Genomic DNA, 15,413 nt, shown 5'->3' on the forward strand with positions numbered 1-15,413 from the left:
CCTTCCCAGAAGTGTTCAGCCATTCCAAATTACTCCAAGAGTGCAATGACAATCCAGGAGGTCACAAAAGCACACAGAACGACAGCCAAAGAACCACAGGCATCACCGGCCTCAGTTGAGGTCAGTGATCATGACTCAAAGACACTGGGCAAAAATAGGAGGGTTCCAAGGCAAAAACCACTGCTGACAAAAAAGAACACAAAGGCTCGCCTCAAATTTTCCGACAAACGATTTACCCAAGACTTTTGAGAGAAATATTCTATGGACTAGTACTATGGACACCAGACAAATGCTGATCATTTTGAAAAGTGTTCAGCCTGATACCTTCCATTAGAAATAACAGCATTGAATAAAAAGACATTGAAACATCATTCCAATAGTCAAACATGGTGGTGGCAGTGTGATGTCTGGGGCTGCCGACCATCAGTTTGTGCCCTCAAGCTCAAGCGCACATACCAGGATATCCAGACCTGAATGGCTAAAAAAAACAATTTCAGGGTCAAGGGAAGATGGAGCCTATCCCAGCCAACTTTGGGTGAAAGGCAGACTACACCCTGGATTAGTCGGCAGTCAATCACAGACCACATAAAGATAGACAATCATTCGCAGTCACATTCACACCATCATCACTGAGTGAGAACTGAACGCACTTGACATGTACGAAATCAGACGAATTTACCACGGAGCAGAATGAAATCTTGTCACTCTTGTGTGTACTGTCCCTTTAAGACAGCTCAATGTGGATAATGTAACTATGTGGGGAGTGCGCAGGCATCCAGTGTTAAGCAAGCGGGTTCGTCAAGCTGTTAACCTGGAAGTGGGTGCCCGGAAGTGGATGTGCGTGAACGTGAATAGTAAGTTAGCCAGCCAATCAGCTTTAAATAAACTGGTCAACACCACTGTCACTGAAGCACACCTCAGCAGTGTATCAAACCTCTGTCGTTAGCCTCTCTCTCACGCTGACACACATAGCAAAAAAGAAAGCTGTTTGCCCCAGACAGAAATGTCTCCACAGTTTTAGGATGCCGCTGATGCCTGCCGGTGAGCAAGATTAAATCATAATAAATAAATTAAATAACTTACTTGGATTCTTGCCTTGGCCACAATGCAGAGCGGAATCCTGGTTAAAGTAAGCTATTTTAAACTTTAAGGTAAAACTTTTGGGCGTTTTAGGAGTTACTTTACAGTTCAATAGATTAAGTTTGCAAATAATTGAATGTGAGGTTTTGTAAGGCTCTTTGGGCACCCACCATATGATCAGCGGTGCACATAACTGGTACGCAGGTACGCATGCGCAACAGAAATCACTGATGTGTACCGTCATTTGCGTCACGACGCGCATTTGCGTACCTGTACACACTAGTGGTGCAGTGGAACGAATCATCATTGATTGGATCAAGCATCGGTTCAGGATGGGCACGATCCGCAGAATGGTTGGTGAAAAAAACTGTGCTTTTTCACGTAAGTTGCATGTACAAGAGTGTTTTGCTAACTTGACTTCTGTGATCGACGTTTCAGTAGTTTTAATGCTTGCTACCAACACCAACACAACGCTGTCTCTAAATTATATTCAGTCGCTAATTTAGGACATGAACAAACCGCTGGTTAATTATGCTGTCATTGTATGATACGGCAAAAGTGTCCCGCGTTAGTGGCTAGAAGCTGTTATCTTTAGCTGGTAGTTCAACAGCTGCCTCTCGGATTACTATTTTTTTTACTTCTTTTTCTATGTTGTGGACCTAGATTACTTTGTAATGTGCTGTCCATGTTTTTTAAGTCTTTATCATTATGGAAAAAAAAATGAAAACAAAACTTTGTCTTCGTTTAATTTATAACAACACGTTAATTGTAAGAAAACATTCAGCTCAAAATGTCTGTCAGGATTACCTTAAAGGGATGGTTGGGCAGGATTGCCATGTTTTCACTAACAAGTTCATTTTATATATTTTTTGATCAGGAAAATAAAAAGTTGTCATCTTCTATTTTATCATTAAATTTGGGAGAAATTAGGAAATAAGTGACTCCATGAATAACGCCTCTTGTTAATGAGGAGAATGGCCACGCCCCCTACTGTTCTTTCCTTGTTCGGTCGGAGTCACTGGAGGGACCGATTAGGGACTCTCCATTGGAAATCATTGTACGTCCATTGCTTATAACGTCCAAAAACGGTGATCAATTGGCACCAAAATGTATGTGGACATCCCTACTACTGACCACTTCAACATATCAAAAGGATTAACCTCTCTGTATCTGATTTATATGAGAATGAGGAAATGTGGAAGTGAGCAGAGGGGATAAAGATCCATGCTTGCCTGATTGCTTGCCCACTGCCAGTCGCCGTCTGCCTCCGGAGAGTTGACACGAGTTTAGCGTAGCTAAATGTTTGAAATATAACCAGTCGAGGTTTGTGTGCGCATTCATGCTCTTGTCTGCTTCAGCCTGTGTAAGTGGAGAAGCAATCGCCACGGTATTTTTGATTTTGTGGAGGTGATCATGATGACATCACGTTTTGTGTCAATAAATCCAAACTATTGTGCAGAACACTTTTATACTTTCACAGGTTGAAGTGGGCAAGAGTAGTAATGTGCATTTTCATTTTGGTGGCAATCGGTCGCCATTTTAGACAACAGAACTGACAAAGCGAGCAATATTATATATTAACAATATCAATATAAAGTTCTATTTATCTTTTTTTTTTTTGGCTCAAACAAAAAAAACGATCCGACCCGTGACTCAAAATCCATGACCAATCCGAACCGTAACTTATGTGATCTGGTGGACCACTAGTGAGTACCAAAGACAATCTCCTCGTACTCATGCGAGTGCCGCATGAAAAAAATTATGGGCACCCCTGCATATGATGTACTGATACTGTATACAAGTGCGCATCATTTACCATTTTAAACAAATTGGATTCTTCATGTGTTGGACAATGATGTGCTTTTAAATTATTTTTGAGGCAGGAAATGCACATTATGCAGATCGATTAACACGTTCGGTTAACACGAAAACCCACGCAGGCACGGGGAGAACATGCAAACTCCACACAGGGAGGCCGGAGTCGGGATCGAACCCACGACCTCTGAACTGTGAGGCGGACGTGCTAACCAGTCGGCGCCCATTTATATATATATATATATATATATATATATATATATATATATATATATATATATTAGGGCTGTCAATTTAACGCGTCATTCTCGGCGTTAATCCAACCCCCTTTTGATGCCGTCAATTTTTTGGATCGCATGATTAAGGTTTCCATAGCAACCAGCAGCTGCATTGATAAAGGCTGCTGGTCACCATGATCTATACATGTATCTTGAAAAAAAAAAAAGCTTTAGAGTAGAGGAGGCATTACATCTGCTTCAAAATATTGACGATGAGGATGAATGAGCTGACACATGCACGGCTGTGTCCCCCTTAGGGTTGGACACCGAAAACGGATCGAGTGGAATCGGTTCCATCATTACGGTTCTCCCGGAACCCTTCAGATTTTAGAATGTCAGTGCTAAGTTTGATTCCTAGTTAGCCGCGATCTACTAACGAAGTACGACCGATTAAAAAAATATATATATGCCCGCGCATGGCGCGCAGCCTCAGGCTCCTGCCGCCGAAGCTGCGTAGCAATAGCATGTTAGCGTTTGCTCCCCCCAGTCGCGCTCAGCTCTTCGGCTCGCATCGTTCCGGCTGGCAAGCGTGGGCAGCGGAGGCGGCGGCAACTCTGGGCGGGCACTTCCCACAGATCTCCACAGTTGCGGCGGTCACAGGACAGCGCGGGGGCAGCAATCGCCCTTCACAGGGTCGGTGATCCTGCCCGGGGCGGCCCGGCCGGCTCACTCGGCCGACGCCTAGCCATAGAATGACGCGATGCGGCTCATGACCCAAAGTCAGAATCGGCTAAGTGCGCCTAATTGCAACATTGAACCAACAAGTTCAACACACAAATGCATATATGCAGCTAATATTTCGCTTATATTATACGTAGCTGCAGCATATACATAAATACTGTACATACAGATACATCCTATGGTTACATAGACTGTTTGGATTAGATAGACTTTCCTTGCTTGCCCTTAATATGCAGCGTTGTAATATGCAGACAAGGTTAGCCAATCAATTGGTGTTCAGTAGCATGCTTTTAGTAACATCTGAAAGACGCGTGCGTGTGTGAGTGTATGTGTGTGTGTATGTGTGTGTGTTTGAAAAGGGCTGAGGGGCTGTTCGCGTGAGTTGAATCCAATGCTTGTTTTTTCAATTGAATAATAAATAAAATATGCGATTAACTACAGGTTAACTATGAAAAAATGCGATTAACTACAATTAAAAAATGTTATCGCTTGACAGCACTAATATATACATATATATCACTACAAAAAATGTAACTTTGAGAAGGTTGAAAAAAACCTGTGCGGACCATGCCCAACAGGACCACAGACAGGGGGAACTGCTTACCTAACTCCTCCTCCATGGTGGAGCCTCCGGCTGTGTCTTTGACCCCAAGCACTCTGTTGAAAAGAATGGAGAAGGCGCTGCCCCACACACCTGCCACAGCCCACACATATAACAATATTCAATAGACTCCTTTTAATTGCAGTTGTAACGAGCAGAGCAATCAAACAAAAGCAAATTCATCTCAGTCACTTTTTTCTCACCCATTAAAAAGTGAAGAGGGTTTTCTTTGCATTTCTTCACAACTGTACCCATGAAGAACTTGCTTCCAAACAAGTCAGGTGTCATGAAGGTGCCATACTTTGCCATTCCAATTTCATAAGGGCTGAACTCTACCCAGTCTGCAAATGATATTTCAGTGTAAGACCAAGGGCTCTACACTGCAAATCGCCTAGTGTTAAATGTTCAGGGACAAAAAACAGTCTATGATGTAACATTGATACATGGTTAAAATGGGGTGTCACCTGGATTGGACCCTGTGTGTGTTTGGAACTGAAACCATACCCTTACGTAATGATTATATTTGGCGGGTTAGAGTCAAGGCAATTTTCTTCAGCATCATTTTCCTCCTTGCTTGCAAGATAGAATCAAACTTTCCTAAGGTAGGCAAAACTTTCACATGATGGTATTTGATGGGTTTTTTTGTTCATGGAAGACGAGGCCTCGCCAACTTATGTGAGTACCGAGTTGCACAAACCTCTCAGGTTTCCTCATTTGGCCGTGTAGTCTTACTGGAAATGGACTTAAGTATGTAATGTTAATTGTTTTGTGTCCATATTCTTCTGTCTGTTTTGCTGCCATGTAATTTTGAAGGTGGCCGAAAGACTCTGCAAGACCACTCAACATATGAACATCCATCAGCTGATGTATGCATGTCCATGATGAGACCTTTGGCCAACTAGCCAATTGTCAAAGTGTCAAAATGAAGGCCATGTTCTTGCACAGAGAGATCACACTATCCAGACCAGGAGTTGGGCTCTGGTCCAATATGTAATGTGTTGTGTTGCCACTAGCTGCTTGGTGAAAAATTATGGAACTGAATGCCAGAATGGAAAGTTTGTATGCATGGGTGCTGAAAATCAATTTCCTACTTTCAGGAAAACTGTTAACATCTTCATGACGATAAGGCATTTCTTTTGACCACAAATGTTATTGCTATGGCTTTTGATGATTACCTGAATGCATTTAGAATTGAGGAGGATTTGTTCACAGTTACTGATGAAGGCCTGATGGGCAATTTTTACGTGAAAATGATGAAAGAACATACATTTTGCCCTACTGCTGTTTTGTATGAGCTGTTGCTGAAACACATTATTGGTTGTTGAACATTTAACACTTTAGTAAATGACACCAGGTAGGGTGGATGCATCCATCAAATTCAATAAACACTTATCCTACTGAGTTTTGTGGGTGAGCAAGACCTCCGGAAGGGGGCAGATTAGACTGACTGATTTGAAGTGACTGATGTGACACATTTGAAAAAGGGCAATTTGCACTATTGTGGGTGTGACCACAACCAACTTGATTCATTGTCAATCGAAACAGCTCCTCTCATTCCCTTAAAATTTGCCAAGCGAATGGTTGACATGACAAGAAGAAACTGATTTACTGGAGTCATGTGTTAGGTCAAGGTGCGAAAAGTACGTTTATAAGGAAATGCGAGCAGACCTCCACGGGTAGATGATGAATTTGGCAAAGCAGATTGCTGATCCGTAAAGTGGCCACTTGGAGACCAACTTCCACCCGGATCATACGTGTCTGTATGTGACCAAAACCCTTTGCTCAAAACAGGCTTTAAAATGTTGTTAATCGCAAGAGCCACTAATGTTTTATCAATATCTATTCCCGTATACTACTGTGAGCGAGGTTATGAAAATAAATGCTCTAGTGCATCTTACTCTACAAGGAGGGGGTTTTTTTTCAATCAATCGAATCAACAATTAAAAAAAACGCATAAATTCATTTCAAATATAATCAAAGTATTCATAATTGTTCTTTCAAATGCATTCTACAAGTGTGCATATGTTGTATATACAGTATTTCATTCACGCGTGCAATTCTTATATTCATTAAGTAACTTGAATGGATTGAATACAAAATGAATACAACTGTTTTGTGTATTGAGGACACATTCAAATACAGTAGCTCATGCTGGACTTTAAAAGAACAGCCAGTAGCTTTTACTGGCTCACTTACTGGTGGATTGTTTCTGATATTGTTGTTTTGTAACTCTTGCCTATTTGAATACGGCATATTGGACCTCATTGCGCATTTGTGGATCCCTTTCAGGTGGTCCCTGGCAGGTTCCTAGCAGCTGACCCTGATGAACCCTGTAGCTCAGGGGTGCTTAAAGGTCAGGGTGCAAACATTGAAAACTTTTCTGTAGCCCTCTAGAATCCCCTTTACAATGCATAACTGTCATTAAAATGTGATTAGGTCGTTGGTAGACAGCAGTTTAATCCCGAAATACAATTCAGAACGTGTCGTCTGGTGCCGTCACAGTAGCCGGAGGATTCAGTGACTATTAATCATAAACGGTCAAATAACACCCCCTTTTTTGTACAGACTATGGTGTAGCGAGCGGTTTAGCTATATCTACGTCACTTTCGGTGGCTAGATCCACGATTCCTCGAGCTTCCACGAGGTTCGGAAACACTCGGAATGAGTACGTGAGAAATGAGCAAATGAAATGAAACGAATGAAATGAGTAAAAGCTATTTTCTAATCGATCTGTGGTTGACAACTTGCAGAAAGTGACTTGTATGTATTATAAAACCTATTACCAATGAGAATATGAATTTGAACAGACTCTGAAAAATGTTTGCACCCTGACCTTTAAGTCCGGTCCTCAAGAGGCCCTATCCAGCCTGTTTTAAGTGTATCCCTATTCCAACACACCTGCTTCAAATAATCAGCTCACCAGTCCCTTTTGAGGACCGGACTCGGGCACCCAGCTGTAGCTGGAGCGCTGGGGTGCTGGAGCCACTACCACGCAATGCCACCCTGTCGATCAACCGCCAACGCACACCGTCCTACAGAGTGGATGACTCCCATCCATAATGGTCTATTTGCTCGACGGTTGTACACCTGCTTTGTGACCTCCCGCTGTGGGTGCTTTTGAATCGTAACAAATTCGACCTGATTCACCTGGCACCCACGACTCACTTTAAATCCATCCATATAGTTCAGGGTGATAGGTGAGCCTCTCAGACGATTTTGGATGAAAGGATGCCGACACCCTGGATTGGCTGCCAGTTAGTCACGGAGCACATACAGAAAGAGTCTTTAATTAACATATTATACATGTTTGTGGAATGTGGGAGGAAGCTGAAGAAGTACCGGTATCAGAAGGGTTTTTTTTACTCCCGCTTCCTCCCACATTCCAAAACCATGTCCTTGTAACTGAATACATTTAGTTCTCTACAGGTGTGAGTGTGAATGTAAATGTTTTTTCATGTACTATATATGTGCTTTGTGACCAACAGGCAACCAGTCCAGGGTGTAGTTTGCCTCTTGCCTATAGTCAGCTAGGGTAGGTCTTGCTCACCCACGAAACTCAATTGGATAAGTGTTTATTAAATTTGATGGATGTTGTTAATTTCCCCCATGGTAATGGGTAGCACTGTTTTCCAGGGGAGGCTTAATGTCTGATGATGGGCTTACAACAAGGAGGAGGTTGATGTGGGCCTCAAGGTCAACGATGGTGGTTATCCCGTACAGGTTACATGAAAGGCGACTGAGGCTTACAAGGCTGCTTGTCATCATGACACGCCATATTTGTTCAGACTTGTATGACATACAGTAGATGAAACAGCAACAAGCACTCCAGGCATGTGACTAAAAATAGACACGCAAATGCACGCAAACATACACTAACACAATTATTATACTAATTACCGGTCTTGCGAATACTTAAGGCATCCTTTGACATCGAGGTATTTCCTAAGACAAGATTTAGTGTCAGAGGAAGAGTCAAAATAGGCAAAATAGAGAATGCGTGCTAGTCACGCTTTAGACGAAAACCGCTTGAAGGTTATTATTTAAGTTTGATAATGGGATATAAGAGCAGACAAACTGGAGGTTCACTGACAAGACAAATCAGCACAGCTGGGCATTTTACTAAAATGTCCCAGTCCGTTTATCGCCTTCCGCCTGCAGCCGCCGTCCGTCTATCCGCCCTTTTGTCCTGTCGGACCAAATAGTAATTGCCTATAGGCTGGTCCGACTATCATTTTAAACAGGCTTCCGTGAGCGTTTCCGTCCAGCAACTTTGACCAACTTCCACTAGCATATACTCAGATAAAAGACTTACCTGCAAACATGAGTTCAGAAACATCTGGCTTGACATGGAGACAGGTGAAGAGCGGAAGAGGACTTTGTGCCTGGTTTATTTTCTCCTGAATGTCACTTAACTTGATGTCCATCCGCTATGGATAATACAATTATCGAGTGATGTAGTGGAAGCCCATTGTATACCACAGGGAAAAAAATGAAATAAAACATGCTTCATGCAACTCTTACCGCGGGTATGAGTGTTTCCCCAATGAGCATACCGAAGATATCTGTGAAGGTAACTGGCTGTCCAGAGGCCTTCTTGGTCCACAAGGCTTGGATGTAGTTTGTTATATGTTGGGGCAGCAAAAGCCTCAATGGATTATTGCTGACTCTGTTCATTAGTTCCTTGTTTATCTCTTTTGGGCCCTTGTTTGGAAACTCAGGGTGCGAGTAGAGTGTGGACATGTACCTGGAGACCCAGACAGAGAGAATTGAGCAGAGAGACATTTATTTGAATAGAACATATGAAAGTTGCAAAAGACCACATTTAAATTAAGCACTTTAAGAAGATCATTCTGATAAGTCATCTGACACACATTGATGAGGAATCCCGGTGAACATCGGCACTTATTTTGATGTCTGCAGGGGGAGAAAATTCCTTCCGAAAGAGATTCAGTAGTAATTTTAGGGTGGTTCTCTGATGGGTTTTTAGCAGACTTTGGAAATTCCACATTTAGGTCAAAAAATGATGTCAGGGGCAGAAGATGAGCCCATTTCCCCATTTTAGTAAGTTTGACTGTCCCCAGTTGTTCTGTTATTTTTATGCAACATTTACCAATTTGAAGTGGTGAAAATAGCTTGAGAACAAATCTATAGACATTCTTCAATATTCCAAATGTCTGAGAAGTGAGAAACATTGCCTATTTCCTCGTTCTGCAGAAACAAGTACTGCAGTCTAATTTTTACCTATTGAAACATCTGGAGCTTCGATTGGCTGGCAACCAGTACAGGGTGTACCCCGCCTACTGCCCGAAGACCGCTGGGATCGGCTCCAGCACGCCCACGACCCTCATGAGGATAAGCGGTTTGGATTATGGATGGATGAACATCCAGAGGTTTTTTTTTTGGGACAATACTGAGTGCAAATAGTGAGGTCACATACATTTGAGTAGGCTTGTATTGTTATAATCGATCGCTGAAGTAAATAAAAAGCGAAATTCCAAGTCTGTGTGCACCGAGACACAGCATTGGTTGTGTCCGCCCACAGCACGCCTTTGTCTGCCACAAGGAACATCAGACATTAAGAGGTGATTTTGGGCAGATTAATTTCCGCCTATATAAATGGGTTTAGTAACCTCATTGTTGCATGTAATGTATCACTCATGGCTTTGAAAAAGAGTTTGGGAAGATGACATGACACAAGCATTTGCTTTTTGATCATTTTGAGGTGCTTTTGTGTTGACGTGAGCGTGTAACGATATATGGTAGCTTGGCATGAGTGAAGCTTGGAATGATGGCATCTGGCGCCAACTTGAACGAAGCAGTTTATGGAAAATCAAACAAGATATCTTTTTTTTCTGGAGGTGGGGCGATTCTGCCCAACAGATACAAAAAATAACCGATATATAAAATAGGAGTAAATACCGCCACTTTATAGTGTAGAAGATACCTTTGTCCACACTAGCTCTATAGTGAATTTGCTTTTCAGGTCTACCGCTGACATCAAACTAAGACATGGGGCATTTCAATCTTGGCAATAAAAACGGGACATTCCAGGGGCAATTACTTAATTACAGCTTGCCCCAAAATGGATAGATATTATTGGAAATTAATGTCAGTTTACATGAAGTGAGGTTGTTAGTGAAAACTGGGCCATCTCGGCACAACCTACCAGGTGGATCCGGAGAGACCGGCAATATAGGTGGCACAATCTAGGACTCCAGACTCAAACAGGGCCTTCATCACACCCGAGTAGCCAACCATGGCACGAAAGCCGCCTCCTGAACCCGAGATAGCAATAACTGGTACCTGTCTCACAAGAGGAGCGTCATCAGTTTGTCAGTCATCAGTCATATTAGCATTGCACTCTCAGGCTTTAGTCTTATAACTTCTCTTCTCTGCATTCATAAGCAAATTTGAGTCAGAGATGGCTTTATGTGTGCCAAAATGTCTTTTTGAACCTGATTTTAAAAAATGTCAACTTTTTTCTATCACATCGGTTTTTTTAAGATATTAAAAGTGAACCAGCGCAAAAAAAAAAAATCTAGAACATTTTACTTGCATCTCTGATTAAAAAATGTAAGAATTTGTTGACGGTCCCTCAGGTATTTTCCACTATTTCAACATGGTGTACAGTATTGTTGCTTCCTGTGTGAGTGTGTGTTTATGTCATTTGCAGATGTTTGAAAATTTAGGCATTATTCTGGGAAACCCGCAGAAAAAAGATGTCACATTGTGACATGTTAAAAATGAAGACTGGTTATCTCATTCCTCAAGAACTTCCTGTACATGATGAACATGACAAGGCCTGGATGCAGATTACAAGCAGCCTCAAGGGCATCACGCGAAATCCACGCGTGCGAAGAAAATTACATTTTGCACAAGGAATGGGAACTGAATGTTTAACAGTTTCCGCATGGGTCATATTTCAATATAAGAATTAGCAATTTATACAGTGTGATTGGCTTTGACTTTGGTGCATTATGTGAGTGAATTTAATCTCCAAAATGGTGATCCATGGCTTGCTAAATTTTGTCTTAGCAGTGCAAATGTTGATGGGACAAGCACATACAGTATCAACACTTTGCTCCGATCACTATAGTTAGCCAAAGAAACAAAAATATATACAGTATGTAGTGAAAAGGGTTTTTTCGCTTTCCATAGGTCAACTTGAATTGATATTCCAGTTACCGTATTGAATATTTGTTCACGTCTGAAGTATGGGGTTGTCTCAGGTTAAGGTTAAAAACACACAAAGCTAAAGCGGGCTGATCATTGCATCAAATTCTTTTGTCTTGGCCAAAGAAAGGGTTAAAGTGTAGATCAGAATGGCCGTGACAAGCAATTTGAGCATTGCTTCAAACAAGGCACTTTTACTGATGCACCAAATGCTGAAACTCTCCAGCAAATCAAAAAAGAAGTTTATAGCTACGAATTCTGGGGCAGTCTGTAGTATGTCTACTTCACTTCCTTGTGCAGCCCCTCTTTCTGTCTCCCTTTGTGCATGTCATCACATCACCAACAGATGTTACAATGTATGTGGAAAACTTATGCATGTTGATGTTCCCCTCAAGAGATTTGTATATGTTTTTTTGTCCTTTATCTTAACACATTCCACACACATTCCCACCTCTTCCAGTGAGCTGGGAAGGAATCTAGGCTTCTCCATGTCTAGTAGCTTCTTGATGCCCAGCATCACTCTTTCTCTGCGGGTCTGTCGGAACTGCTTCTCGTTGTCACACAGAGCCAGGCTGAACCGTAGATCCAAATTGGCGCTGAAGGCACAGAGACGTTCATGTTACTCAAAACAAAAGAGTATGTTGTGGTGAGAAGCATATGTGATTGTCTTAACCTCTTTTTTTTATTCACCTTTCCAAAGATACTAAACTTGTGCCCTGACCGTGCCCTCAAATTACCTCTGGGAAGTTTAAATTGTATGATTGTAAATAAATTCCAGAAATGATCCTATTGTAATTGATTCATTCTGCCATGGATAAAATACCGGCACATTGTTGAGATAGTGGCAGAGTTCTAATTTACACAATTCAGCAGAAAACTACGATGATGACCACAATAAATACAACTGATGTTTATGATAAATAACATACCATATCTCCAGGAACATCTCTAAGTAGACCTTGGTTGCCTATTAAAACCAATGACAAGGGACATTCAAGACGTAAATTAATTTCAACAACTGCAAGTTTTGTTTAAATAGAACTGTCAAATGCTTGCAGAGAATTCCAAAGCTCAACGTGTCAGGGTAATGTGTTGCGGCTCACTTTGCCAATGACGAAGGTTTCCTTCTTTCTGTGGCCCACTTTGAGGTTGGATATGTCAAAGGAAGCAGTTCCAAGGGTCTCATCCATCACATAATTGGCATCCATTAATGTTACCTGAGTGAAATCAACAGTACACAGTTCACTGAAGTTACATTGATATGTATTAAGGCTGCCATAGTTTAAATACTGAGACCATAAATACTGAGCATTTGTCATGCTGATCTATATGCTATTATCTCACACCAACCAAGTTTTTTTTAACTATATTCACAATATTCAATGTTTAAGATAAAACAAGACATTTCAAACCTCAAGGACGTTCTGCAGGTTGGGGTCTAATATGAAATGAAATGTCTCATCCCATTTTGGATTGATGTTGTTGTCGATGTGTTTCGTCTTCTTCCTGCTTTCTGGGGCTGTCGGGATGAACAGCTCCACATATGGATCTGGTGTGTCCACTGTGCATACATAAAAAAGAATCACCTAACAAAATGTTTTTTGTTCGTTTTTCCTTTGGTTTGCTTTTCTGTGGTTCAATTATTCCTACACACATAAGACATACAGCACCCCCAAAGGTTTAAGCCACAGCTAGCCTAAATTAATAGCAATGGTGATTTTTAAATATAAAATTTATTATGTTTATGTAATATTAAGACACCACTATGTGCAAAATATTTAACCAAAGACCTTATCACAGCACATCATGATGCTTGATAGTCAAAATATGCTAGGTACTGTATATACTGTATCTGAATAAGTTGCAGAATGAGTGTTATTTCATGTAAACATACAGATAGCAGACTCACACAAGTCCCCAAGTGCTCCCTTAGTGACGCTCTCGGCCCGAACGACTGTCACTGTGAACTTATGGGAAAATTGTTGTTCCACCTGAAATACAGCATCAATGTCATTTGATGATGTCACCAGCTTGGCAAGTGGAAAATCTTACAAACCACATAAGAGGGGGATAAGAGTTATTTACATAAAAAACGGCCTTGGAGCATTCAATTAAAAATATCACACATAGTAGGTTTTTTTTTGTTTGTTTTTTTACAAAACTCTGTAATCGTACTCCTCTCTGATTCTTAAGCGATCCATTTTTTAATGGGTTTTTACAGTATTGTATATAGAATATAGCCAGGCAATTTAGGATTTGCACACCTTTAGTGTAATGATCAAATAACAAATAAACAACTTGAAGCGAGCACATATTGCTTCTTATTTGGGAAACTGTCCAAGTGAAAGAATGAAAACAGGTTGTAAGAAATACTTTAAAAAATGTTTTTATTAAGTTTTTAACAAGATATTTAATACATTTAAATGTAACTGAAGACTGTGACAGGATTAAAACTCCTGCTCTAAAATTTTTGTCCGTCTGTGTTGCATATTTTTACCTATTAATGGTAGATCTGGAATGTATCCCCCACGATAAATGGGGATTCATTTTACAGTGTGAGACAGACATTATTGGAATTTGCTTTTTCCACTTTTCTTTCATCGAGATGCAAACAGATACTATAGATCTGTAATGGGCAACTCTTCGTCCTCGAGAGCCACTATCCTGCATGTGGTTGGTGTGTCGGAGGAGGGAAACATCTAAAACATGCAGGTTAGCGGCTCTTGAGGACAGGAGTTGCCAATCCCTGCTATAGTTGATCTGATTGAATTGACTGCGACACCATGAAACAATACTCACAATTATATTAGATGCCATGGTTTTGTGTCGGTGGTGTAAGTCTTTATCAAAATGGGAGTTCAGGAGAAGAACATCTCAATCATCCGTTTACGCCGTTAGAGCCTGTAAATTGAAACACATCCGTCCAATGTTTTAATACAAATGACGACAGTTTGACCAAGACATTAGATTTGACATTTGGCCCCACCATACGACAGCTGAAAACATATCTGATGTTATTTGAATATTTCAAATGTCTATGTGTGTGTGGGGGGGTGTTTGTGTGTGTGTCGGTGTAATTAAAGTAGCAGAGATCATCCAGTGTTTTCTCATCGGTTCTCATCTGTTCAGAAAAGAGTGCCTTCAGTGATGAGGCTGGGAGCACGTAGGAAAACTCTGTGGTCATCCAAACCGTCACGTAGTTTGCCTCACTGGTCCAAATTCTACAAGTGCCAGCTCATCCTGGCCTTGTTCTGCAGCATACAATGGTCGCATGCAGGCCTGGGTTGTGTGTTTGTGTGTGTGTGTGTGCGTGTGTGGGTGGGTGGGTGTGTGTGTGTGTGTGTGTGAATGTCAATATAACCCAAAGTTATCATGCGAGTTAGCACGTCCGCCTCACAGTTCAGAGGTCGTGGGTTCGATCCCGGCTCCGGCCCCCCTGTGTGGAGTTTGCATGTTCTCCCCGTGCCTGTGTGGGTTTTCTCCGGGTACTCCGGTTTCCTCCCACATTCCACAAACATGCATGGTAAGGTCATTGGACTCTCTAAATTGCCCCTAGGTGTGATTGTGAGTGCGGATGTTTGTCTTTGTGTGCCCTGCGATTGGCTGGCAACCAATTCAGGGTGTCCCCCGCCTACTGCCCGAAGACAGCTGGGATATGCTCCAGCACGCCCCGCGACCCTTGTGAGGATGAGCGGTATCGATAATGGATGGATGGATGGGTTATCATGCGAGGGAGACAACAGAAATGCACAATAGACAGTTTTCAAACTCCACTGTTAAACTCT

The 15,413-nt window shown here is 41.6% G+C and overlaps 1 protein-coding gene across 3 annotated transcripts in view; it reads right to left on the reverse strand.

Moving 5' to 3' along the window:
• LOC147138082 (cytosolic phospholipase A2-like) overlaps positions 1-15,413 on the reverse strand; it is a 29,792-nt gene that overhangs the window by 12,178 nt on the left and 2,201 nt on the right. For 2 of the 3 annotated variants that reach the window (XM_086046355.1, XM_086046354.1), the window contains 11 exons: positions 14,428-14,529; positions 13,538-13,619; positions 13,041-13,189; positions 12,732-12,845; positions 12,558-12,595; positions 12,080-12,224; positions 10,622-10,758; positions 8,977-9,199; positions 8,768-8,882; positions 4,659-4,796; positions 4,459-4,548 (listed from right to left, as the gene is read on the reverse strand). In XM_086046355.1, the coding sequence (XP_085902481.1) occupies positions 4,459-4,548; positions 4,659-4,796; positions 8,768-8,882; positions 8,977-9,199; positions 10,622-10,758; positions 12,080-12,224; positions 12,558-12,595; positions 12,732-12,845; positions 13,041-13,189; positions 13,538-13,619; positions 14,428-14,445 (1,249 nt within the window). In that variant the 5' untranslated portion in view covers positions 14,446-14,529. The remainder of the gene's footprint in view (positions 1-4,458; positions 4,549-4,658; positions 4,797-8,767; positions 8,883-8,976; positions 9,200-10,621; positions 10,759-12,079; positions 12,225-12,557; positions 12,596-12,731; positions 12,846-13,040; positions 13,190-13,537; positions 13,620-14,427; positions 14,530-15,413) is intronic. The other variant, XM_086046356.1, reaches the window with a different exon arrangement.

Source organism: Filicampus tigris, chromosome 12, assembly GCF_054856515.1.
Source record: "Filicampus tigris isolate MCC_2025a chromosome 12, RoL_Ftig_1.0, whole genome shotgun sequence".
Classification (NCBI taxonomy): domain Eukaryota; kingdom Metazoa; phylum Chordata; class Actinopteri; order Syngnathiformes; family Syngnathidae; genus Filicampus; species Filicampus tigris.